Source organism: Podarcis filfolensis (genome assembly GCF_964270895.1).
Source record: "Podarcis filfolensis genome assembly, chromosome: 14".
Taxonomy (NCBI): Eukaryota; Metazoa; Chordata; class Lepidosauria; order Squamata; family Lacertidae; genus Podarcis; species Podarcis filfolensis.
In genome coordinates, this window is record NC_139616.1 from 17,463,806 (window position 1) to 17,491,456 (window position 27,651).

The 27,651-nt window shown below is 45.2% G+C and overlaps 2 protein-coding genes across 4 annotated transcripts in view; one reads left to right on the forward strand and one right to left on the reverse strand.

Moving 5' to 3' along the window:
- Window positions 1-986: 986 nt before the first annotated feature.
- On the forward strand, window positions 987-17,369 carry RLBP1 (retinaldehyde binding protein 1). The gene is made up of 8 exons (XM_083586992.1): window positions 987-1,282; window positions 2,812-2,848; window positions 4,661-4,789; window positions 7,343-7,547; window positions 10,665-10,843; window positions 12,265-12,423; window positions 15,353-15,463; window positions 17,099-17,369. The coding sequence occupies exons 2-8, from the start codon at window positions 2,837-2,839 to the stop codon at window positions 17,255-17,257; spliced, it is 954 nt and encodes a 317-aa protein (XP_083443118.1). The 5' UTR covers window positions 987-1,282; window positions 2,812-2,836; the 3' UTR covers window positions 17,258-17,369.
- Window positions 17,370-21,374: 4,005 nt separating this feature from the next.
- Window positions 21,375-27,651, reverse strand: part of ABHD2 (abhydrolase domain containing 2, acylglycerol lipase) — a 41,031-nt gene continuing 34,754 nt past the window's right edge. For all 3 annotated transcript variants that reach the window (XM_083586817.1, XM_083586815.1, XM_083586816.1), the window contains one exon: window positions 21,375-27,298. In XM_083586817.1, the coding sequence (XP_083442943.1) occupies window positions 27,105-27,298 (194 nt within the window). In that variant the 3' untranslated portion in view covers window positions 21,375-27,104. The remainder of the gene's footprint in view (window positions 27,299-27,651) is intronic.

The window sequence follows — 27,651 nt, forward strand, 5'->3', positions numbered from 1 at the left end:
TGGATGCAACCCATTGTTTAAATATACATCAGAGAACGGCTTTTTCACTTCCCTAAATAAGACCTCGGGACGCGGGTGGCACTGTGGGTTAAACCACAGAGCCTAGGACTTGCCAATCAGAAGGTCGGTGGTTCAAATCCCTGCAACGGGGTGAGCTCCCATTGCTTGGTCCCTGCTCCTGCCAACCTAGCAGTTCGAAAACACATCAAAGTCCAAATAGATAAATAGGTACTGCTCCGGCGGGAAGGTAAATGGCGTTTCCGTGCGCTGCTCTGGTTCGCCAGAAGCGGCTTAGTCATGCTGGCCACATGACCCGGAAGCTGTACGCCGGCTCCCTCGGCCAATAAAGCGAGATGAGCACCACAACCCCAGAGTCGGCCATGACTGGACCTGATGGTCAGGGGTCCCTTTACCTTTACCTTAAATAAGACCTCATCTGCACTGTACATTTAAAGCAGCGTCATACCACTTTAAAAAGACTCGTCTACCCATGTACTATCTGAAACCAAAGGGGCACATTGGTTGCCAGATGTGATTCCCCCCCCCCCAGCTGTCCTACTCCACTATACAGCTCCCAGGCTGGTCTGGGGGAAGCCATGACTATTTAAAGTGGCATGATGCTACTTTAAACATATTGTGTAGATGGGGCCTATATTTGTCCATCTAGGCTGGTGGACATCCTGACGGACATTGGCTCTCCAAAGCAGAAGCCTTTCCCACTTTTGCTTATCTAGAGATGCCAGGGTTTGAACCTGCGACCTTCTGCATGCAAAACATGTGCTCTGCTCCTGAGCTACAGCCCTTCCCCGCTGAAATTATGGACCCTCTTCCCTCCTTCCCTCCCTCCCTCTGCAATGTCCCCCAAAGCCCTTCCTTCCACCCTGCATGTTACACTAATGAGTGTGGCCCAGTTATACAATAAGAAGCTTTTATACTTGGCTAATCGGCCCCAGAATGCTGCCAGCCTCCCCGCCATGAACTTCTGTGAGCCAAGACCACTTGCTCTCTCTCTCCCCCGCCCCCTCCTCGCCGGCCTTTTGTAATTTTTTAATGGGGTCCCTCGCCTGGTTTGTGCTGACCTAATTAGAGAGCTCTTGCGAGCGATGCCTTGTGATGGTCTAATCCCAGCCCGGTGACTCTACAAAGCTTTTGCCTGGGTTTCCTCTTGTTGCACTTCAGCCTTTTCTCGATTCTTTGCTGCCTGTTGCATGTTCAATTTATTCACTACGGTGATTCTGCCTGGATTGCACACTGACCTTCTTGGAACTGTTTCACCTCCCTGGTGAGTATTTCGAGATTCTTTCTTTCAGCTTAGATTCTGCCGCTGCAACCCTTCTTGTTACTGTCGGTTGGGAGAGTATAGGTGCTGCAGGTTTAATACTGCTTCAAATCGCAGCAAACGCAGCCCAGCCGTTAAAAACAACTGGGTGTATTTCAGCAAGGACTAGATGTCTACATGTCAGGGATGCTCTGCTTGGAACCCTATATTGCAGATTCGGCATTGCATGGGGTTAGACTAGACAACCGCTATGTACCCATTCAAACTCTGTGAGCTGTGTCCAGGGCTGCTGAGCTAGCAGATGGACGAGTTTCAGTGTTGCACAACGGAGGAATCGATACGATACGATACAATATCTTTATTGTCATTGTCCCATACAGAACAATGAAATTGAAAAACTACATAAAACATTTAAAAACCCCTAAAACTCTGAAACCCCATTTTAAAATACAATATACTATAGAGACTCCTTATGCTGCGTTTAGAACCAGAATTGCATTTGCGTAGAAACTGTTTCTCAGGCGGCTAGTCCTGGCTTTTATAACCCTATACCTACTTCCAGAAGGCAGAAGCTGAAAGAGATCATTTCTGGGGTGGGTACTGTCCTGTCCTGTGCTATCTCTCCAGTGCAACAGTTGCACTAGCAGAAACTCGTGGTGCAAGAGATCACACAATCTTGTGCAACAAGTTACCGGCAGCCTGTTCATGTAGTCTCTTATGTAGCAAACCTGTGAGTCTATAAACATGGGATCTTAAAAGCTGCATTATACCAGGGCGGATCCTTTGTTCATCTGGCCCTTCACTGCCGGCTCTGACAGACAGCTGCTCTCCAGGGCAGAAATAGGTCTATCCCATCTCTTGCTAACTGAAGATGTCAGGGAGTGGACCCAAGACCTATTGCGCTGACCCAGGCATATTGCGCTGGCACTGAAATAAGACAAAACAGCCACTTCCAATGCATGTTTACTGCCACCAAGTTTAATAGGACTTCCTGTATGTCCCATCATCCCTGACTACAGTTCCTGCTAGCTAGTCTTCGGCAATATCTGTACTCATCATGGCCAAGGATAAACAAAGGCAAACAGGACATTAGCTGACGTGGTGACAGGACAGGGATGTTGGCCCCACCCTTATCAGTAGATAAAGACTCAAACAAACAGGAGGAGTGGTAAAAGCCATATAATTGGGAAGTTCCACAGCCATCAAAGGCTAGCAGCTGGAAGCCTTTAGCAACCTAAGAGAGAAAGTAAACTTTGGGGACTGTATAAGTATAAGACATAATTAAAGGAGGCGGCCCAGCAATGTTCTCTGAAAATTAAGTTCCTGGTAATGAGAAGAGGGTGGGACTTCCTGCAGGGATGACAGCCTCACTAGATCTCCTCTAGAACCCTCAAGGCGGACTTGGGATTCTGAAGGATCCTCAGCTGCGGAAAGTTACCAGATTTCTCTGGACCAGAGAGTGAACTGCAACAGGTGTCACTGTGTTGCCTCCTGTTGATGTTAGCCTGATAATCCTCATTCTCTCTTTTTAGTGGTTGCGTGGATTAGGAAAACAACATGACTTCAGTGGTGAGTACAGATCCTGTTTGTTCCATTCCATTTGTTCCCTTTTCCTGATTCTAACCAGGCTTAGATTAAGGAGATCTTGATTCATTTCTGCTCTCAGCAGGGCTAGCATCAGTCTTCTACACCCTCAGGCCACTACCAGTGCTGAGACCAGCCCTGACGACAATGTCACTTTGGCTTTGCCACATGGGACAAATAGTGGCTGCATCCAGGAAGCTGCCTACCACGTGAAAATGTTGTTGAATATTTATATGCTGCAGTTTTGGAGGAAAGCCCTTCCAATGCATCTTAGCCCATCCAAAGCAATGGAAAGATAGTCCATGGATAGGGCAAATCTGGACTGGCATTTTTATGCCGATGCCATTGTGTGGGCACACTGCAAAAACCTTACATTTGTGAGCAGTGTTGAGCCCACAATAAACACCTGCTTCTGTCTTGCTTCAGCCCAGATGAAAGGAAAAGGTAGATGAACAGTAACAGGCAACTGAGGAGCTCTGCCTCTAAGATGTATAAGGTCAGGAGCAGGTATCAGGAATAAATCACACAAAGTAAGTGATTCAGAAGAAATAAGACCTGCCCAGGAATGCCAGGCCTAATGGGGACAGCAACTATTCTCAGTGGGTTTTGTCCCTATGAGGCAGTTGCCTAAATCTCCACCTTCCTCGGGTCTTTCCCAAGCAATCTGAGACTCCGCCGATGTGCCTGTCTCTGCTCCTCCCTCTTCAGACCTCTTCTATTCCTGGGAGACAAGGGGTCAGGGGAGCTTGTCACAGCAGGAGGGGAAGACACCCAGCCTGACTCATCTCTTCCTCTTGGCTTCCCTCCTCTCTGCGTCCACCTCTGCTTCTAATTCTGTACTTCTATCTGCCACAGATTTTCCCTGCTCACTAAACCCTGTTACCTCTTCTACTTCTGACACCTCCTCCTCCCAGTCTGCTCCCTCTTCTTCCTCTGACCACTCATCGCCACCCTGCCACCAGTCCCCGGATTGAGCCCAAAACCTTCTAGATGCAAAGTACGCACTTTGCCACTGATCTACAGCCAGTAGTGTAGTGGCAAATTCAGTCACGCAGGGTCATGATAGTTAAAGCCATCTCCCTGACAGTCACACCCCTTCAAACATTATGCAACCTTCTAAGTTTACATAGTAATATTGTACAATAATAATTATTAAGGATGCATTGCAATGATCAATGCGAATCTCCACGAGTTGCCTTTCAGATAAATTGATAATTTTCTGTGCGTGTACATGGACAAAAAATATTTGGACTCCTCCACTATCTTCTTTCTGAGTGTCTTACGCTGTGTTTTCCATGAAGTTCGATTGTACATAACAGAACTTGGGCACCAGACTCTGGAAAGAGAAAACACTATGTTTTCAGTTCCTAAATGCTCTGCTTTGGGTGTACAGTGGTGAAAAAACTCTCCTTTCATGCTGATTGGGTCTACCTTTAGAAGACATCTGAAGGCAGCCCTGTATAGGGAAGTTTTTAACGTTGAATGTTTTGATATGTTTTTGTATATGCTGGAAGCTGCCCAGAATGGCTGGGGAAACCCAGTCAGATGGGCAGGGTACAAATATTTATTTATTTTATTATTATTATTATTATTATTATTATTATTATTATTACTATTGAGATACCTGTAAGGACCCTGCTGCAAAAATATTCACAGGTCTTCTCCTTTTAGAGTCAATATTTTTTACATAGGGTGCCAAGTATTATGCAAGTTTTGTCAGTTCTTGCATGAGCAGTTGACATGATGGGGATGTTTTAAGTCAGGAGTTCACTTCCCCCTTGTGCTTTCTCCCCCCAGACTGGCACATTCAGGATCGTTTCCGAGGAGGAGCAAGCCTTGCGTTCCAAACTCGAGAGGCTGACCACCAAGGACCACGGCCGCGTCTTTGGGAAGTGTGAGAAAATCCCTGACTATACCTTGCAAAAGGTGAGCATCGCTGGGCAGGGTGGAGAGGGAAGGCCAAAGACTGAAAGCTGTTAATGATTCCAGAGGTTGGCCTGTTCATGGAGCTCAACGTGGCTAATTAACCTTTCAAAAACTAACTACTTACGTAGCTCTGTGTGAGAGAGAGAGCAAGAGGTTTTAGTGATGTCAAGATGGTCCATCATGAGACTGTTGCCTTACCTTCCTGAGAAAACAGAAACTGAATTTTTATGCCTCGTCTCCCTGCCAACAGGGTTAGCTAAGAATCCTTCAAGGCCTGTATCAGGGACCCTTCTTTGAAGTTTGCCCCTGTTTTGCATGGCTGTTCCACTGCAATTTAACCAGTACGCCTCTGTTCATGTCATGTAGCATTCAGTGGAGACCAGAGGGTCATAGCAGGGGGGAAGACAAAGGGGAACACACAGAGACACACATGGGTCCTGAGTCCACCAGGGCTTCTGCTAGGCCCTGAGCCACAGAGATGAACCACAGCCCAGGTCCATCACTGGCAGTCCTAACAGTTGATACAGCGGTTACCTTGTTCTCCCCTAAAAAGCACAAAGAGCTAAAGGAGAAGGTTGGAAAAATGGCGCTCCAGATTTGATGCTGCCATTGATGTAGAGGCAGAGACAACCCTACAGGGAGGCCCAGTGTGGTGGCTGCTTTATGCAAGAATCATCAAAGGGCTGCAATGTGCCCATTGTTTAACTTCCTACATACAATTGTATCAAAGGCAGAAGTCGCTAATTAAGAGCATAAGTCCTGTTAGGTCAGACCAAAGCCATGTCTATCTCAGGGTTTCCTACTGCTGTGCTGAAAATCCCACTCTTGCTTTTTTACCATTCTCCATCAATTAATGAGAAAATAAATTGCGTTATGAAAATGATCAAAGGGGAGAGGAAGCGCTCAGGGGTGGGGTGCATGGTTTTTTTGGTCACACTCACCTTACTTTTGAGGTTGCCAAGGGATTATTTGTGAATGCCAGGGACGTGGGTGGCGCTGTGGTCTAAACCACTGAACCTCTTGGGCTTGCCGATCGGAAGGTATTTTTCCAAGCTCACATTGCTGATCGGAAGGTATTTTTGGAAGATATTTTTCTAAGCTCACATTGATCGTTGGACAATAAATATAATGCACAGGGCCTGAAATCTGTATACCAACATAATTTATATAGCCTTCACGGGAGTCCTGTAGGCATATCTAAGGGTCAATATACTTATTTGGTGGAAGTGCTATCAATCACATTATAGTCTCCTTCACTGGGGACGCGGGTGGCACTGTGGTCTAAACCACTGAGCCTCTTGGGCTTGCTGATTGGAAGTTTGAATCCCCGTGAAGGAGTGAGCTCCCGTTGCTCGGTCCCAGCTTCTGCCATCCTAGCAGTTCGAAAGCACACCAGTGCAATTATATAAATGGGTATCACTGCGACGGGAAGGTAAACGGCGTTTCCATGCACTCTGGCACTCGTCACAGTGTTCCATGTGCCAGAAGTGGTTTAGTCATGCTGGCCACATGCTCCAGAAAAGCTGTCTGTGGACAAATGGCGGCTCCCTCAACCTGAAAGCAGAGATGAGCACCACACTCCATAGTTGCCTTTGACTGGACTTAACCATCCAGGGGTCTTTAACTTTACCTTTACCTTGTGAATGCCCTTTCTTCCATACCAGTAGCAACTGTGGGTATATAATGGGTCATTTCTAATTAATGGAATTTTTTTGCAAAGGAGGAAATCTGGATTAAATGTAAAAAGAAAAGTATGGAATGCCCATAGAAGTTTAGAGTTGGGTGGTATCTTGGAGGCCTTTTAGTTTAACCTGCTGCTCAATATAGGATCTGTGAACCAGCCCACTTAATATCCAGAAAATGATATGATTTTGTTCATACCAGCTATGTGAAATGACAGCACTTGGATTCTACAGTGAAAACTAATTAAAGTGAGCTGGGCTGGACATTCCTTGCTATTTTACTGCTTGGTATGCCAAAATACATTGGGACAGTTGTCTGCAAAAGTATTTCCTTTGGTGGCTCCTCAGTGAGTTGCCTAGCAATAGCAGACAAAAGCCATTTTAGTTCACTGCCACCAATTTTCTTCCTGAATAGTACAACCACAAGTGGAATGCTAGGTGTGTTGTTCTATATATACTCTGGTTTCAGGGGGCAATGGTGATAGTCGACAGACCTGGCCGACACTCCATAGAAATATTAACAACATAGGCCAGAATCCTTTGCTGTGTTCTGGGCTTGTATGGCAGATGTTCTGGTGTTGCTTAGAAGACAAGTTGATCTAGAATAGGGCTCAGCGATGAAAGGAAGTTTGAAGTCCCCAGCATTAGGGCAAGAAAAATTGCTGGCTGAGCACTGAGGGCCATGCCAGATACAGTATCATGAGACCAATAGCCACAGCTAGCGAACATGTTTCTGTTTAGGAGAACGCTTCCTTGAATATGAGCACACAAGTGCTATTTTGCGTGGGAGAGAAGGGAAAGCAGGTATTGTCCCGTTCCAGTGACATCATCTACCTTTGAGACACTGTCCGGCTTCTCTTCTCCTCCACAGGCAAAGGACGAACTGAACGAGACTCTGGAGAAGCGTGAACTGGCTGTGAAAGAGCTGCGGGAACTGGTGCAGGAGAAAGCCAAAGGAGGAGAGGACATCTGCAAGGTGGTGGCTGAGAAAGTGAAAGGAAAGGATGATGCTTTCTTCCTGCGTTTCATCCGAGCCCGTAAATTTGACATCAGCAGGGCTTATGATCTGATTAAAGGTGGGGATTTTTGGCATGCAAACAGACCTAGTCAAATATTGTTGGTATGCTGTAGTCACCCTTCCTTAGGGTAGCACAGGGAGTGGGCAGGTGATATTGGCTTATTTATCTAGTATATTAAAAAGAAAAAAGGAGGAGTGAGGGGCAACACCTTTAATTGCCAGCAAAACCCAAAGTTAGGTTGTAGGAAGAGGTTTTTCTCCATTTGGGTGCCTCCGCTGTGTATTGTTACCTTATACAGTGGTACCTCAGGTTACACGCGCTTCAGGTTACATACGCTTCAGGTTACATACGCTTCAGGTTACAGACTCCGCTAACCCAGAAATAGTGCTTCAGGTTAAGAACTTTGCTTCAGGATGAGAACAGAAATCGGGCTCCGGCGATGCGGCAGCAGCAGGAGGCCCCATTAGCTAAAGTGGTGCTTCAGGTTAAGAACAGTTTCAGGTTAAGTACGGACCTCCGGAATGAATTAAGTACTTAACCCAAGGTACCACTGTATTGTGTCCCCCCCCCTTTCTCTCTTTGAGAGGGGTTTTACTGGCATTGACCCTGGACTCTGGTAAACTGGAGAGATTATCCTGGAGAAGAAGAAAAATATTTGCTTGGCTCTATTTCAGAGCTCCCTTTGTTTATGCAACAGAGCAGTAATTAACAAAACTAGCGAAGGAGATAAAGAACAAGAGAAGGATTTTTGCCTGTTTTTATTTAACTGCCCCAAGCTACGTTTCCCCATTTCACGCCTGATGGCTCTTAACAGGAAACAAGTTACTACCCCTGCTATTCCTGCCCCCTGCAGAATGGAAATCTGTGTTGATCACCCCCTTGTTAGTAAACAAGCATGAGAAAAATAAGGAGGCAGAATGGTTTAGTTTTTACTGAGAAGAAAAGTAGATGGCCGGGTGGGGGATGAAAAAAATAAATAGACCCTGTTAGGTTCCTGAGTCCTGAAGCAACAAGTTTGAAGTACTGTGGTAAAGGTAAAGGTAAAGGGACCCCTGACCATTACATCCAGTCATGACTGACTCTGGGATTGTGGTGCTCATCTCACTTTACTGGCCGAGGGAGCCGGCATTTGTCTGCAGACAGTTTCCGGGTCATGTGGCCAGCATGACTAAGCCGCTTCTGGCGAACCACAGCAGCGCATGGAAACGCTGTTTACCTTCCTGCCGGAGCGGTACCTATTTATCTACTTGCACTTTGATGTGGTTTTGAACTGCTAGGTGGGCAGGAGCAGGGACTGAGCAACGGGAGTTCACCCTGTCGCGGGGATCTAAACCGCCGAACTTCTGATCGGCAAGTCCTAGGCTCTGTGGTTTAGACCACAGCGCCACCCGCGTCCCAAGTACTGTCCCAAGTACAATTCCAGAGTTTGCACTTCATGATATTATTGGGGGGGGGGCAGTGGGAGTGGGCTTATCGGAAGCTGCCTTGTTCTGAGTGATATGTTTGGTCCATCTAGCTCAGCACTGTCTGCACCAGGAATGGGGAACCTGTCCTCCCCAACATCTCTCTGTGTTGGATTACAGATCCCTTCATCACTGATCATTGGCTATGTTGGGCTGATGGGAGATGTAGTCCAACAATATCAGGAACACACTGGTTACTGATGGGTTTTATTAGGTAGGTGAGGGGATGCATTAACTATCTTTGATCCCTCTGCAGGCCCATGTGTGTGGGTTGAGACAAAGAGAAAATGGGGCTACAAGCCTTTTTCCAAAATACAGGGCTTTTGCAGATACTCCCACGAGAGAAAGCCTTCTCAGTGGAGTTTATAACTCCCATCTGAGCAAGTATAATTGGAAGCACAGGAATTAGTTGTTAGCCTCCCTTTTGTCTCCCTTTTGTTTCCCTGTTTATCAAAGAAACAGGCTCCAAACTGAAAAGCAAGTTTAAAATGTATAGTTTACTCACAGTCAAGCATTCATCCTTAGCAGCAACAGAAGTAAAAACTAATGCAGGTAAAATACTTGTATTTACAGCCAAAACAACTTCAGGCATGTGCCTTATACAGGAACAAGTGGAGAGACGGTTGCTCCCATGGCTAGTTGAAGAGAGAGGGGGAGGCGAAAGGAACAGGAAATACTTATTTGCTCCTTCCCTCCCAGGAGAGGAGGGTTAATGACATCACACAGAGCATTCTCTACCAATTACGTTTCTATGGTCTGCGTCTGCCTATCAGCAACACAGCTCTATGGTCTTAACTCCTTCATGTGCTAACTAGCAAAAATATGCATTGTTAGATTTGACTGCAAAACTTCCATAGTTTCCCTCACCCTAGCCTACCCTGACTGGCAGCAGCTCTCCAGGGTTCTTTCTCAGACCTACCAGGAGATGTTGAGCGTTGAACCTGTAACCTTCTGCATGCAAAGCAGACACATTACCACCAAGCGACTGACCTTCCTCTGAGATCTTTGCCTGGTTTCATTACTTACCTCAATATGTGATGAGACATCACAGCTATGTTAGCTGCCCCTTCTCCTTCTGCCGAGTGACTTTCTGCCCTGAAGTTCTGCCCTGATAGCCCCACCATTTAAGCACACAGCATCCTTGCAAGGAAGGGGAACATTTGCAAGGATGGGGAACCAGTGGGCCTCCAGATGTTGCTAGACTGCCACTTCCATCATCCCTGACCATTGGCCATGCTAGCTGGGAATGATTTTTTATTATGTTTTTATATGAGCTGGAAGCCACCCAGAGTGGCAGGTGAAACCCAGCCAGATGGGTGGAGTATAAATAATAAAACATCATCATCATCATCTTCAGGAGGGCCACAGCTTCACCCATTCCTAATCTAGCTCAATGCTTCAGTCTCTCTTCCCACGCTCATCATGGAGCCAGTGTGGTGTAGTGGTTAAGAGCGGTAGTCTCGTAATCTGGGGAACCGGGTTCGCGTCTCCGCTCCTCCACATGCAGCTGCTGGGTAACCTTGGGCCAGTCACACTTCTCTGAAGTCTCTCAGCCCCACTCATCTCACAGAGTGTTTGTTGTGGAGGAGGAAGAGAAAGGAGAATGTTAGCCGCTTTGAGACTCCTTAAAGGGAGTGAAAGGCGGGATATCAAATCCAAACTCCTCCTCTTCTTCTTCTTCTTCTTCCATCTTTCTTCCCCCTCACACCAGGTTATGTCAACTTCCGCCAGCAGTATCCAGAGCTCTTTGAAAACCTGACTCCCGAGGCTGTGCGCAGCACCATTGAGGCTGGCTACCCAGGCATCTTGGCCAACAGGGACAAGTATGGACGGGTGGTGCTGCTGTTCAACATTGAGAACTGGGATTACGAGGAGATCACCTTTGATGAGGTGAGCATCTTCGAGCAGAGGTCCTACACCGCAAGCACTTGTGCTCCCCCCCCCCACTATTAAACTGCCAATGCTTACCACTGGGATGGGTAACTTGTGGCCTCCGTATGTTACTGAGCTACAATAGCGAGTGAGGGACCTTTTCCACTGCAAGGAGCACATTCCCTTCTGGCCAACCTTCCAAGGGCCAGTGGTGGGGTGGAGGCGGGCCAGTGGTGGGTTGGTGATGGGTATGGCCTTTGCAGAGTTCCATGGGCCAGATAGAGAAACCCAGAGGGCCACAACTGGCCCCAGGTCTGAGGTTCTCCACCCCTGGACTGCATCTCCCACCATCCCTGACCACTAGCCATGCTGGTTGGAGCTGATGTGAGTTGGGAGTTCAATGGCACCTGGAGAGTCAAGTGTACAAGTTTGTACAAGCATGCACAGCAACCAAATAAGACACCAGAATTCTTTTCTTGTATATTTGACCCACCTCCTGGTTTGGGATGCTGGGTAGTGAACAATGGCCTGATGTGATAGGTGCTTCATATCATCTGTGCAGGACTATTTTCTTTTTGTGTTAGAATGCGACTCCTGGAGCAATGGAAGGTGGTGGGGGGGGGGCCCTCTCGCAACTATTTCAGCCCTCTAGCAAGGGCAGTCTGCCTTCCCTCTGGTGACTGACTAGACAAGGAGGGAGCACCTCTCGCTAGTGCAAGGATGCTCCTGAAAGATTATCCCCAAGGGAAAACAACCCTCGATACAAAAATATTCCTGGTTCCTGCTGCAAGCTACTGCTTCTCATCAAGGTGTTTCAGGTTCTTTCGGGACAGGTGTGGGTAACCTTTGGTTCTCTAGATGTTGCTGAATTCTCAACAGCACCACCAAGCATGACCAATGGCTGGGGGCGATGCGAGTGCTAAATTCAGCAACATCTGGAGGGCTAAAGGTTTCTCACACCTGGCTGCTGCTTGCAGGGGTTGCAAACTCCTAGTGTGATACTTTTGCATCAGTTGTTGACTGTTTTTAAGGTCAGATATCCTAACCACTCAGTCATATGGCTAGAAACATACTTAGCTTTTTAAATGAAAGCTGAGAATCTCAGATAGCTGAACTCTGCCCAAAGCTGGAGGGTCAAAGTTTCTCCACATCTGTTCTCCATTCTGCAAGGTGGAGCACCATTTGGGCTTTGGGGGGTGGGTATTGTTTTTGTTTGTTACTATGTTGTTGTTGTTTGTGTGTGTGTGTGTTTCTATTGTAAACTGCCCTGTGATCCTCGGATGACAGGAGGCATAGAAATTTAATTAACAAAATAAATACTGACTTCAGCAGCATTGTACAGAAAGGTTGCCTGTTTCCCAAGCCATGGGAGGAAGGAAATCCATCAAGTTGGCCAGAGTTCTGGACATAAGCTCCTGTCTCCATGTGTTTTGATCCAGATTCTTCGCGCCTATTGTGTGATCCTAGAGAAGCTGCTAGAGAACGAGGAGACGCAAATCAATGGCTTCTGCATCATTGAGAACTTTAATGGGTTCACCATGCAGCAGGCCTCTGGCATTAAACCATCCGAACTGAAGAAAATGGTGGACATGCTGCAGGTGAGTCTGCCTTATTGCCCTCCCTAGAAAGCAGTGAAGACAACCCGGACCCCATAGTTATGCAAGAGGCATTCCTAGAACCAGGGGGCAAGCAGCATACCACATGACCATTGTGTGTCATCAGTGATGTCAATCAACCCTGGACAGTTCCTTTGTAGAAACATAGGAAGCTGCCTTCTACTGATTTGGACTCTTGTCCAATCTACAGCCTTGCTCCTGTACAGTATATTCGCCCATGCAAAACTCATTCAGGTGGCAGCAATTTCCTTCTTGCCAGCTTGCCACTGGAGCCAAAGTCCTTTCGCCTACGAAGTACCGTATTTTTCGCTCTATAGGACGCACCCAACCATAGGACGCACCTAGTTTTAGAGGGGGAGAACAAGAAAAAAAAATCTCTCCCTCTCTGCACAGCGCCCCTTCAGCGAAGCGGCAGGAGAAATGGAGCCCCTTCTATTTCTCCTCCCGCTTCGCTGAAGGGGCACTGCACAGAGAGGGAAAGCTGCGCAGCACCTCTCCAGCAAAGCGAAGCCAGGAGAGCAAGAGGGATCAGTGCGCACCGACCCCTCTCGCTCTCCAGGCTTCAGCGAAAGCAACGCAAAGCCTCCGGAGCACAGCGGGAGCGTTCCTGCTGCACTTCGGAGGCTTCGCGTTGCTTTTGCTGAAGCCATGGAGCCTGCATTTGCTCCATAAGATGCGCACACATTTCCCTTTAATTTTTGGAGGGGGGAAAGTGTGTCTTATAGAACGAAAAATACGGTACTTCCTCTATCTAGGAATGTAGGCAACTGAGTGATGAAAGTCCGCTGCTTATTGGTGCTCAGAACGGGAACAAAAAGATGATGTATCCACAACCAGAAACATTCACAGGAACATTTGAGGTGCTGGAGAGAAAGGGCTATATGGTCCTTCACGACCCCATGCAAGTCATCACATCAATCTGATGAGCGTGATGGTGCGATTTGGCCGTTTGGCTAAATTTCAGACAGGAGAAGAGATCTGTAACAGGAAAGCATCCAGATCTGGCTAAAAGAATGAACTAAAAAGCCAGGAACGCGATAGTGAAGAGTTCCTGTTAAGGAGAAGGTAGAGGCATCTAGAGCACGGTCAAAGGAACATATCTTCCTATGCCCTATAGTTGGTGGTGGTGCTTTTTGAACCCAAGCACTGCATCCTATTATGGGAAACCTCCCAGGTAATGCATGCCAGTGGTAAACAAGGCCAGAGGCACGAGAGCACTAGATGCTTGGTGCTCCCCAGGTGCCAATACCTGGTTGGATCCTCACCTGGCCAGTGTCTCTCTGAGCGGCCTGGGGAAGGGCACGATCCTGTGGATGGGTGCCAAGCGGGGAGTTGCAGCTGTGCCGCGTGACTTGGCGTGGCTGCTTCTTGAGCAAAGGAGGGGCAGATAAGGCGAGGCAAGTCATCGCGGGAAGAAGTGAACGATCATCCCACACCTGCATTGGTGTTATTCAAGGAGAAGAATCAGGGCATCAGGTAGAGTTTTGGGAGTCGATGGAGAGGGCAAGGGGAGGCAGATGCCCCTCCTTAGCGCTGGATGAACTGTCCTCCTCGCATTTTCAGCTTTCATTTAACCAAAAGGAAAAGAACATGGACTGGTTTTGTACCTAAACCATAGGTAGGCAAACTAAGGCCCGGGGGCTGGATCTGGCCCACTCGCCTTCTAAATCTGGCCTGCGGACGGTCTGGGAATCAGCATGTTTTTACATGAGGGAATGTGTCCTTTTATTTAAAATGCATCTCTGGGTTATTTGTGGGGCCTGCCTGGTGTTTTTACATGAGTAGAATGTGTGCTCTTATTTAAAATGCACCTCTGGGTTATTTGTGGGGCTTAGGAATTAGTTCATCCCCCCCCCACAAAAAATATAGGCCGGCTCCCCACAAGGTCTGAGGGACAGTGGACTGGCCCCCTGCTGAAAAAGTTTGCTGACCTGCTGACCCCTGAACACTTTTGCCCTTTAGCTCAAAAATGTGTGAAGTATTTCCTTCAGTCTTCCAGATTGCTGTTTCTCTCATGGGTGCTTTAACTGAGATTCCTGCATTGCAGGGGGTTGAATTATATGACTCTTGGGGCCTCTTCCAATTCTACAATTTAATGATGGATGAAAACTCTTAACTTTTTGCACAGGCGGCTACATTCCAGCCACCCAACAGTTGACACCCTTCCCGTTTCCACCCTACATCCCATCAAGCAAGAGATGTTGTCTGTGTACACCTTCCCCCAAGAATCCTGGGAACTGTAGTTTTACCCCTCACAGAGCTACAGTTGCCAGCACCCATAGCAAAACTAGTTCCCAGTATTCCTTGGCGGGGAAATGTGCTTTAAATTCTTGGTGTCTACACAGCCATTATCACAGTTCAGAGACACATTCAAGCCGGGGGGGGGGGAGTGCTTGAGTGAGGGGTATGACTGTCCAAAGAGTCCAAAAAGATGGAGTATTTGGCCCCTGGACACAAAGTACTTCATCCCTGCCCTTTACATCCATACAAAGAGCACAGCCCTCAGTGGTGGTTTAGTGGAACTGCTTCGCTTCCTCCACCCATCCAAAAAGGAGAAATCAGGCTTTTGAAGCAATAAAAGTCCCCTCTGCCTAGCTGCTCTGTCTCACCTTTGCTCTACAGTCATACCTCATGTTATGTTTGCTTCAGGTTGCGTGTTTTCAGGTTGCGTCCCACTGTGACCCGGAAGTACCGGAAAGGGTTACTTCCGGGTTTCGCTGCTCGCGCATGCGCAGACGTGCAAAATGATGTCAGGCACATTCGCAGAAGCAGCAAATCGCGGCACGTGCAGACGCAGGTTGTGTTCTGCTCATGTTGCGAACGGATCCCGTTTGCAACCAGAGGTACCACTGTATTATTATTTTTGTGCGGCTGGCTGCCTTAACCATGTGCTCTTTTTGGAAATCCCTAGGATTCTTTCCCAGCTCGTTTCAAGGCCGTCCACTTCATCCACCAGCCGTGGTACTTCACCACAACCTACAATGTGGTGAAACCGTTCCTGAAAAACAAACTGCTGGAAAGGGTGAGTTATGCCGCAGAAGGGTAAGGAGCAATGAGAAGACGAATACAGCATTGTCAGTCAAGGAATGCAAGCATGCAAGGCCAGAAATGAGATGTTACTGGGATTGGGTATCTTCTGCCAGGAATTGCAGGCATGGAGACCTTTTGGCCCGGCAGATGCTGCTGATCTATTATTGATAAAACAACAACTTTTGTATCTCACATGTTTCTCCACGAGCAAAAGGTAGTGTACATGGTTCTTCCCCTCCTCATTTAATCCCCCCAGCCACCCTGTTATGTTAGGCCAAGAGGCAGTGACTGATCCAAGGTCACTCCCACCCAGGGAGCATCATGGCCCAGTGGGGATTTGAACCCTGGTCTCCCACATTCTAGCCTGACACGCTAACTGCTACACCACACTGCCTGCAACTCCTATCAGCCCCAGCAAGCACGGTCAATGGTCAGGGATGATGGGAGCTGTAGTACAGCAACATCTGGAGGGCCAAAGGTTTTCCCACACCTAGCTGCTGCTTGCAAGGGTAGCAAACTCCTGGTGTTACAATTTTGCATCACTTGTTGATATTATATCCAGCCACTCAGTCATATGGGCTAGAAACACGTTTCGCTTTTGAAATGATAGCTGAGAATCAATTTTTTACATACATACATAATTTATTTGGTTTTTCAGATTTAAAATTTTAGTCATGTATTGAACATAGAAAATAAAAACAAAATTCCAATGAATGTCTTGGACTTCCCTCCTCCCCTTTGTGGGTCCTATTATTAATGATTTCCTCCTGCATCTTTTATGATGATCCAAATCTACCTCTCCATTGTGTCCAAAATTCACCATTAAGCTACAAGTGATATTCCAATCCTGCTAACGATTTTAGCTGTTTACAATGGTCCTTAAGATAAATTATAAATTTTCCCCATTCCTTATTAAAATTTGGTCTTCCTGATTTCTGATTTTTCCGGTCATTTTTGCCATTTTGGCATAGTCCATCAACTTCATCTGCCATTCTTCTCTGGTAGAAGGCTTTATCTTATTTCCATCTCTGGGCCAATAACATCTGCGCAGCTGTGGTTGCTTACATAGTCTTTTCTGCTCCTTTGGGATTTCGGAACCTATAATTCCTAAAAGGAAAGCTTCAGGGGTTTTTTTAAGCCAAGGTTATTTTAAACATATATTTCAAATCCTTCTATATCATAAGTAAAGGGACCCCTGACCATTAGGTCCAGTCGTGGCCGACTCTGGGGTTGCGGCGCTCATCTCACTTTATTGGCCGAGGGAGCCGGCGTACAGCTTCCAGGTCATGTGGCCAGCATGACTAAGCCGCTTCTGGCGAACCAGAGCAGCGCACGGAAACGTCGTTTACTTTCCCGATGGAGTGGTACCTATTTATCTACTTGCACTTTGATGTGCTTTTGAACTGCTAGGTTGGCAGGAGCAGGGACCAAGCAATGGGAGCTCACCCCGTTGCGGGGATTCGAACCGCCGACCTTCTGATCGGCAAGTCCTAGGCTCTGTGGTTTAACCCACAGCGCCACCCGCGTCCCCTGTTATATATCACATAATAGCTCAAATAGCTGAACTCTGTCCCCAGTTACACAGCATCTCTCAGCTCAACCTTTCTGCCTTCATTTTTGCACTCAGGTGTTTGTGCATGGCGACGAACTCGACACCTTCTACCGAGAGATCGATGCTGATATCCTGCCAGCAGATTTTGGGGGCAATCTGCCCAAATACGATGGCAAAGTCACCGCGGAGCTGCTTTTTGGGACCCGACCTGATGCTGAAGACACAGCTCTTTAAATAGCAGCATCTTGGAATAGAAGATAGGGCGCAGAGGTGTCCCCCAGCCATCCTGTTAAACGTAGCATTGGTTGAAAGATCAGTCCTGGCCATAAAATCTGGGTGTACATTGCTTTGCCATTCTCTCATTCTTTGTCACCAGATGGCAGTAGAGCAATGAAAAGTCCCCTGCCATTTCTTTCAAGAATAATCCTTTTTCCTTTTATTACCTCACCCCCACCCAGGAAAAACAAGCAGGCGGAATGAGAGGGGGAAGGAAGGAGAAAGAGAGATGGTCTGTGGTGGGGACATTTTAGATGAGGCAGTACAAGCTTTGTTGACCAAGCACTCAGGTAGTCAAGTAGTTGAGATGTGCCTTCATAGATTTACTGGCTTGCCCTAGAATGGTGGGGAGAAAGTGGGCACCCACATATAGCTATGTATTTTAGAGCCCAGGTGTCGCTGGATTTGGGGGCAAGAGGCTAAGGAAAGAGGAAACAAACAAAGCTGTTACAAAGGCAGTGTAAATGGCACAGCCACAGTCCATTACTGCAGCAGCACACAAGCCAAGGACTGTTTTCAATACAGAATAAAAAAAACCAACAGCAGCAAGGGTGTTTTTCTTCATTTGAGTCACAAAAAGCAACATTCGCCGAGTTTCTCTGTGCTTTGGAGAAACCAAAATTCTCCAAATGTGTGGCCTGTGAGAATTACTTACGGTTGAATTTTTTGTACAATATTTTCAGTAAATTTGCACTATTTTACATGCTTTGTGTTCCTAGCAACCATGCCATGACCTATACATAGCATTAAGGCCCCATACTCCAACCACTAGAAATCCTAATGTGCAATTCCTCCGGCTTCAAAGATTTCAGAAATCATTGATCAAAATGTTCAAGTGTGTGCTCCTAAAAAAGCTGCTGTTGTTGTTTTAAAGAATTAAAAGCTTAAATTCTTAGAAAGCTGGATTCTGTGGGTGATCCCACATTCCAACAGTTTTCTGCACTTCCTCGAATCACAGCACACACACACACACACACACACACACAGAGAGAGAGAGAGAGAGAGAGAGAGAGAGATCCCTCTCTATCACTCCCGGGCAAAAGGTGAAAGAGGGGAAATGGCAGCCACTGGGAGAGGAGACATGCCTTCAACATATGTCTTCAACATTTTGAAAGCAACTTTAGCAAAAGACCCAGAAGTAGCTCATTGGAAATTGTATCAATGAATGTGCTTTGAGGTTTGTGGAGACAATGAAGTGGCTTCACCATCAGAAAACGCTCCAGGCCAGTGTGGTGTAGTGGTTAAGAGCGATAGACTCGTAATCTGGTGAACTGGGTTCGCGTCCCCGCTCCTCCACATGCAGCTCCTGGGTGACCTTGGGCTAGTCACACTTCTTTGACGTCTCTCAGCCCCACTCACCTCACAGAGTGTTTGTTGTGGGGGAGGAAGGGAAAGGAGAATGTTAGCCGCTTTGAGACTCCTTAGGGTAGTGATAAAGCGGGATATCAAATCCAAACCTTCTTCCTAGAAAAGACATCCACAAAGTTATCCCTCCCCCCCACAATCACGAGTTTGATTTACTTTAGATATGGAGGTCCAGAGGCTTGAGGGCCAAAATACAACCTTTCAGGCCTCTGTATCTGGCTCTTAAGACTCTCACCAGCCACAGCCCTCAACAGCCCTGCTTTGCAACTTCCCTGAGGGTTTTTGCCTGGCTGGAACATATCCTTGAACTCTGAAAATGCTTCTTGCTTGCCTGGATGAAGTCAAAGGGGAATGTGTTTAGAAACTATGGTATAAAGGAAATTCATTCATTGCTTTGCCCATTTTTACCTCTGGCCCTGACCACCAATGGCATGTGGGCCCCAGAAGGTTGCACAGAAGAAAATGTAATCCTCAGGTTGAAAAAAAGTTCCCCCATCTTGTTTTACTTCTTCATTTCCATAGTCTTTGTTGGTCCTCCATGCTGGTTTCCAAGGCCCCAGACAGAGGCACTGTCTAGCACCCAAGTCTGGGGGGGTTGGCGCACATCGTACGCATGTCACAGGCGCCCAGCAACAAATCTGTGGCAAGGTTTACTGTTGCCTCAGCCAGATTTTTCATTTTTACTGCACACAGACCCGCTGTATTCTCTGAATACTAAATTTCAGATGAGGGTAGTGATATGATCAGTTGACCAATTTCATTCATACAACCCATGTTTCAGACATACTCCCCTTTTTGCTCATTAAGAGGCACCAGCAGTGCTGGAAAGCAGACATGCTTACCCAAAGAGAAGTAGGTTCTCTTCCTTGTTCTATGAAATTAGATCTACAGCAATCCCCACCTCTCTCCTATTCCTCTTCCTAGAGATAAATACCAGGATTGTTTGATTTGTAAAGCAAACCAGCAGGGGTCCCTCTGAAACAGAAAAAGCTCGGAAGAAGCCTACAAGAGGTGCATTCATTAAACCACTGGCTCCCACTCAAGCCAAACAGGATATCTACTCTGATGCTGCAGAGAAGACAGGGGTCTTTCAGAGTGGAGAGTGGGGTGGAAGCTGGTTGAGCTACCGATCACAATCTCACCCTACCCAGAGGCATTAATATGACTTAGGTGGAGCAAGGGATGTGGATGGAATCAAGTGTCCCTCTGCCACTCTTTCTGATGAATTCACCCATGTTAAGTCAGGTTAAGGTTTCCCACAGAAATAAAAGAAGCACCCATCACTCCACCACCCTTAAAGCTAGTATACGGAATAAGCATCTCCCCCTGGATCACAAAAATCAGCAAGTTATAGAAAGGAGTTCCAGCTGCACCACCACCTTTGACTTGATGTTTTCCCAAATGCGGGGAACTTAGAGTAAGCAATGCAGACCTGCAGTATGCTGTGACAGATTTTGTGGGTCATATACAGCTTGGTTCCTAGAATTTCTGGGGGCTTAAGTAGGTTGCAGTACAAAAAGCCAGTTTGTTGTGTGTTGTTGACTAGAAGCCATCAGCCCCAAATCTGGATGGTTATTTCAGATCAATTTGTGAACTGAACTATTGTGCATCTCTGCAATGCTGTACTTCCTCCCCCCAGGTCTCTTTCTCTAGGCTTCTTTTCTCTTAAATAACTAGGTTAATATTAAATCTGGATATAGGCATGTTACCAGTACAGTTGACTCAGTTCAAAGATTAACTGTATGGGTAGCAATGCTTCCACTAGATACATTGCGAGTTAAGAGGCTTTTCCATGTAAATGAAGAATCAATGTGATTATTTCTCAAAATATGTATACTTAAATATCTGCTGTGCCATGCACAGACATTTTCATTTTTGTTAGATGGAAACAAACTGTTCTACTCTGCCCAGTGACTCCCAGATTTTTCTGTTTTGCTCTGCCTTGGCCAGCTCAATCCTCACAAAAACCAAGTGGCAAATGAAAGGAAAATGCTAATCACTGACACATAGCAGTCATTTTTGTTTGCTGCTGGTTCTGCAAGGGTTGGGCTAGCCAAGGCATAGAAAAACAGAAATGAGCAAGTGTGGAAAGAAGACTTGTCCAGTGCACAGGTTCCTAAATTCTCACACCCAACCTCACAGATGTTATGGAAGCTGCTTGTAGAAAGAGCTTGTATGGGATTTTCATTGCTATCTATTTAAGGAAAGCATGCACAATGTACAGTGGTACCTTGGTTTACAAACTTAATCCGTTCTGCAAGTCTGTTCTTAAACCAAAGCGTTCTTAAACCAAGGTGATCTTTCCCATAGCAGCGGGGGACTCATTTTACAAATGAAACACACTCAACAGGAAGCAGAACATGGTCTGCTTCCAAGGCAAAGTTCACAAACCAAAATACCAACTTACTGGTTTGCAGCATTCTTAATCCATGTTGTTCATAAACTAAGCTGTTCTTAAACCAAGGTATACTGCGTGACAAAGAGCTTCAAGGCCTGGTTATAGGAATGAAACTGTAACTAATACTCTACTTTGCTGTAAACTAAACTTGGTTTAGTAGTCAGATTTCCTTGCAGATCAGTTTCCCCGCCCCCTTGCTGATGTAAAATTATGATTTAAAATCAATCCACCTTGAATAGTTGTCATAATACCACTTCCAATTTGTACCTCCTATGCTAGTTGAAACCAATGACAGACAAAACAACGTGTTCCGAACTCAAATAAGTTCTTTATTTTTTTAAGCAAAGAAATTCCATTGAATCAAATATAACAAAATTACTCTGTTCCGCATGACTCTGTTTATCACACACAGAACAAAAAAAATTAAGAAAAAAAAGATCAAGGACACACTTTTAATAACTTGAAACGTTAGCAGATTTAGAAAAATTGCATTGCTAGTTGCAAATTTTCATCTCAGCAGCAACTGGTTCCTAAGAGACAAGAAAGGAACCAGCAACCATGAGAGTCACTTACACACATGAAACCTGTTCAGGGCAGCATTTTTGTTTCCAAAGGAATTAGGAATGTGAAAGTGATGTTTTCCAAAATGTCTGTCTGGAAGCAAAAATTACCAAAAAAGAAAAAAAGAAAAAACTGAGGTTGAAGAGACATTTTCTTAAAAAAAAACAAAAAACCCTAAAAAACCAAACACTCAACTCACTCCAATAAGGCAGCTGCAGTGACAGAAATCAAAGAGCGCACAGGTACAGGTCTAGCTTCCTGAGGTGTTCGGATATTCCTCTGTGTGTTCAGGAGAAAAATGGGGTGTTTATCTTTTAAAGTTGTGCTTTCTTAAATAAGGTGAAAGGCTGTCAGAACAAATCTATGAATTAACTATCAAATGCAATCGAAATAGCTGTGATGAAATAATTGAACGGACAGACTCACAGATTCTAACACACTACACTGATGAATCTCAATGGCAGATTAAGTTCTTGAGGTTCCCAGTACGAAACAGCCACACAAATTAAGCCGTGATGTCTGCATAGGCTTTTATCAGCCATTGATCTGGAACTGAACCTACTTCAATTCTGGAAAAGGCTGTTTGGTACAAGCAGAGATTCTGCTGCATATAGCAAAAGAATAACTCCTGCGAGTTGAAAAAAAACAAAAACCTTATGCTGAAAAACAGTGAATCCCCATCTCAGGAATTTTGAAACAATGGGTTACTCTACAAGGGTTTGAACCAGCAAAAGTGCTGGAAGGTTGGTGGTCCCAGAAACTGAGGAAATGTCTTGCACGGAGGAAATAGGGATGGTTGCTCTGGTTGCAAAATGGAAAAAAGCGGCGGGGGGGGGGGGGGAATACCAATTCTCAGATCCAGCTTTATAAATGCTGCCCTTTCATGGTTGTGCCCTTTAATGTAACCAGCAAAAAGAACAGAACACCAGATGCTTCAATGAGATACAGTACAGTTCTTGATTAAAAAAAGGGGGGGAAGATCCCACTGCCCCCGCATTCCACCCGGCTGATTTCATCTCATTTTGTCAAGCAACCAAACCAGAGGCGCTTCAAGGCAAAGGAGATTTTAAAAAGAAAACAATTCCAGATAAGGAACATGTGGAGACAGCGAAACAAGATGTTAGAATAGTACGAAGGCCACAAAACTCCAGCAGCGTTGCATGGCACCCACCACCCCTTTTCAATGGAGACCTTGCTCAGTACACAACCAGCAGGCTACTTTTCGCCCTCATTTATATCATTGGCAATAAGTGTGCCTGGTGTGCGACTAAGAGGTCTGCATAACATGTAGCTAAGGAGGATTGCTTAGGCAACTGATATATGGGAGGGGGCCGGTGGTGTGTTTCAGATCCTTTACAACCATCTTGTTGGCTATTATTACTCTTGTCAAGACTACTCAGTGATACACACCTGGACCTCTCCTTGTAGAGATGCTTTCCTATGATAAGAGTCCCCAGACAGGGAGTTGGAAGTTCTATTCTGGCAGAAAACTCAAAGGCCAATGACAATACAATTGGAAGAAAACTGCTAACCTCTGTATAACTGAATGTAGGGCATGCCCTTTTAGAAAAGAATATACCAAACACTTTCAGCATGAGTCTGGGACAAAAAAGAGAGAGTTGTAAACATGACCTGCTACCTAGTAATATAAGCCTTCACAAAAAGACCAAAGCCAATCTTAAAAAGGTACCCAACCTTAAGAGTCCATGAATATCTGGAATACAAACATTTCACCCACAACCAGGCCACTTTAGTGCAGGCATCAACAAAACAGTGAAGATATGAATGTTGAAATAGGTGCACAGTTTACAGAAAGCTGCAGATGTTATCAGTGAAGAGCTGCTTTATGCTTTCATCTGATGAAATCTGCTTTGAAAATAATTGAACATGGCAGCTCTTACCACATGGCAAACCAATTGAATGCAACAGATCACCTCAAACAGAAAGGTCTGAAGTGGTGTGCTCCCTTTTTTTTTTTTTTTTTAAGTAACAAGATCTGGTGAGCTCCTATGCACAGTTACAAACAGCAAATAGTAACACAGAAAGCATCACCAAGATCAAATTTACTGGCAAAAATAATGGGATGGAAGAAATGTTAGTGTACTGGATGCTTCCTTGTTTTTGTTTGTTTGTTTCCATGTAATATCTTTCAGGGGGGCTGAAGTCTAGTCTACTGATAAGCAGTGAGATGCATTACAGCAGAATCACAGATTTACTGGAAAATACTAACTGAAAGTCAGAATCACATATATTTTTAAAATGGAATTTGTAAAGCCACTTCCTCCCGTTGGATCAAGTTAACACGTTCTTTCCCTTACTGGGTTTTTTTCTGGGGGGGTGGGGAGCATTAAGTGTATCCCCAAGCGTGTCTATCAAGCAGACTGAGAACCTCAATTTTATGGTCTCACTGGCAGTGTTATGGGGCAAAATAGGTTTCCAAATTTCTATATGGCCATGTTAGTGAGAACTAAAGACTCTGTAACAGCTCCACATTTTGGGGTGTGTGTGTGTGTGTGTGTGTGTGTGTGTGTGTGTAGGGAAAAGGGATCCCTTCTAACATTTCACAAGAGCGCTAATGATTTTCAAGGGTTTGATGGTTTTAGACAAGAGTGGTTCATGCTCTCCTCCATTTAAAAGAATTTTAACCACTGAAGTGATCTTCTTTGAAAAGGCTGTATTACATAGGTGCATTGCCATGTGATCCCTGAGTACTGAAGCTTAAGAATGCCTAAATATGAACACTGGAGTGCCATCAAAAGCAGGCATCAACTCATCTTCTTGTTCAGGTGCAAAACTAGCTCCATAGCTGAAGGGCCCTTTACAAATAATTGCATCCTCACATCCACCTTCAAGCAGGAGAAGGTAATAAAAGCCTTTCCTTTGTGAAAAATGCAGTTTCCCTTTTAAATGCATCAAAAATGTCTTACTTGGGTAGAAGTCAATGGTAGTGTTAAATTCCGCTATTTAGCACCCATTTGCTAAGAAGTGGGGCAGATGAGATTTATATGATCTAAAGAGAAACCAGAAGTGGGGCAGAGGAGAAAGATGGCTCTCAGTGGCGGGTCTAGAGGAACTTCTATGCTTATGTGCTGCTAGGCAAACTCTTTTTGGCAAAACAGCTGCACACTAAAGAGGAAAAAACTAATATTGTGGAGACTGATGTGAAACAGACACTCTCATAGCTAACTTTCTAAATTTTAAGTGGGGGTAAAGAAGCTACATTCACTTCCAATATTTATTTGCAGTAACTAAAAATGAGTTCAACATCTACTTCCACTCAAACAGAAAGGAGACTCTAGATAGTGACCTGCACTGCTTATGCACCTATAATTTCATCCCCACACTAGGGTTTACGTAGGATTTTGGCAGTTTATGGATATAGAAGAAAATTCCAAAGAATAACATACTGAAAAAGAATGGAGAGCCAACTCTTTGAGGAAAAGGAAAGAGCCATAAGCACTGGCCAAATCATGCCTTGCTAGGCTTGGTCACTCCCTCAGATTTGAGGGGGTAGAACATGAGTTCTACACAGCTTGCCAGACATGTCAAGGTTGCTGAACTAAGGCTGAAGGAGTTTTTATTCCTGATGTGAGAAATGCACCTCTGCTACAGTAGCTAATTATTGCTCAATAAATAAAACTAGAAGAGAATAGAATAACCCCCGAAAACTCAACATACACCTTTCTGAATTTCAAAGCTGCTCCAGGATATGTTCTATGAAGCATCCAAGTTCAGAAAGGACTCCTATCCATGTTAAAAAAAAATCTCACTATAATTAAAGTGCCTTGAAAAACAAAACCAAAAAGGTTTAAACAATAAAGTGCTAACTGTTATGAAAAATGGGGTGCGTGAGAACTCCTGCAAAAAGAGGTGAAAGGGACCACAAGGAGGCAACAGTGAGCTGACAATTCTGAAGGGAAGCAGTGTCTTACTACAATGTTCCACTGTCTTAATAGAAAAGTAATCTAAATATCAGATTTTAAAAAAATCTTATTAATACATATATGGCTGAATATTTTTCTTCCAGGGTGGAAACTCTGTAGCTCAGTGAAGAAATATGTCTCTCTATTGTGTGGTAGTAAAAAAAAAAAAAACTTTTTCACTGTAACTCAGCCTAATGCATCATTCACCAATTTTCTGTTGATGTCTTTGCTCTGAAAGACAAGTCAGAACACTGGACTCATCAGATTGTCCTATATAACCTAGTAACTGTAGATGCATTAGATACAGAACTCTTTTTTTTCCTTTTAAGCATTTCAGTATTGTAGACACCAAATCCCCATCTCCTCTAAGGCAAGGCATACTGACTGAAAATAGCCAGTTCAACGCTTTAGAAGTCTGGGGATTTAATTTATTTATCTATTATGTTCTTCCCTAGCAGACATGAAATGTGGGCAAGACAAAAAAAAAGCAAAAAAAAAAGCATAGATGGATATTATATTCTCTCTTTCACACACACAAAAAGTTCCTAAGAGTATACATACAGATTTGCTAAGAAGTACTCTAGAAAACAAAACACAAAAAAGGGGCCACCTACAAACTGATAGCAAGTGGCTTCCATTCGGAGACCGTATTAAAAGGCCTGGGTTAAGAGCACACAAATGTCTTGTGTCAAAATAAAAATTCCTTATACTAGAAAAGGCAAGTATCACAAGGCTACTTGTTTAGTCTCGAGTAGTAACACAACAGGGAATCCACTGGACTGATCAACCCAGAAGCCATCTTTGAGCCAAGTCTCAACAAAAAGCAAAATGTGACTGTACACACCCAGCCATCACTCCAGAATTCTGGAGCAACTGTAGTGCTGATTACACATCAAACACTTTCAAAGCAATCTAAACCCTTGAAGTGCATTAATCAGAAAGGGCAAGCCCCCCCCCCTTCTCAAAGGGATGCAATTCCGGAAACTCAAAATTCTTTCAACTTTCCCCTTGTTTTGTGGACAGCCTTTCCGATGACTTGCAGAGCGAACTACGACTGATTTCCTCTACAGATAGATATAGATGTCTCCCCCCAGGTGGGGAGGGAAAAAATGCAACCACAAACAGACTGTAACTCCTAACGCACATCACTGACTGCTAGACAAGTTTTGCAAAAACCAGAAGTGGGTTTTTTTGTTTCAGTTTCTATCAGTGAAAGTGTGAACAGATGGTCAAGAGCATCAAAACTTCTTGCTAATTTCAAAAATGTTCTTTCGTTGCACTTGTTTCAGAACATTGAAGCAAGCTTTAGATAGCAACCCACTAATACAGTGCATCAGTTCTTCCAATACACAACTGTACTGCAAATGATCAAATATACTCCCGACTTGCTCAGTGCCAGTCATTAGCCTCTCTGGCCGTAGCTCTACTTTGGCATGAAACACTATGGTCAATGCCCAAGTTCAACGTGTTCAGAAGTTAGGTCTGGAAAAGCAGAAGAGATTAAGAGTTCCAGAAGATGGGGATTAAAGGTGAAACAACCTGAAGTCTTTGGAACTGTTTATTCTTGGCCAGATGATTGTTCCGTATCGGAGCATTGTGATTTATTCTTCTCCCACTGACAGATGGCATTGGCATATTGGACCACAAGCTTATCCATCCAGGTGAGGGGTTCAGGAAAGAGTACTGCACCCTCAAAAAAACCCAGGTGACCTCCATGCAATGGCAAAACAAACATGACATTCTCCCGCTTTTCTGCAAGAGTGAAAAAACACAAGTTTAGAACTCAACAGGATCTGCATCTTACCAAAATACAGTACTTTGTCCAGTAAAACCTCAGGTTTAAGGTATAAAAGGTAAAGGGACCCCTGACCATTAGGTCCAGTCACAGACGACTCTGGGGTTGCGGCGTTCATCTCGCTTTACTGGACGAGGAAGCCAGCGTACAGCTTCCGGGTCATGTGGCCAGCATGACCAAACCGCTTCTGGTGAACCAGAGCAGTGCATGGAAATGCCATTTACCTTTCTGCCGGAGCGGTACTTATTTATCTACTTCCACTTTGACGTGGTTTCGAACTGCTAGGTTGGCAGGAGCAGGGACTGAGCAA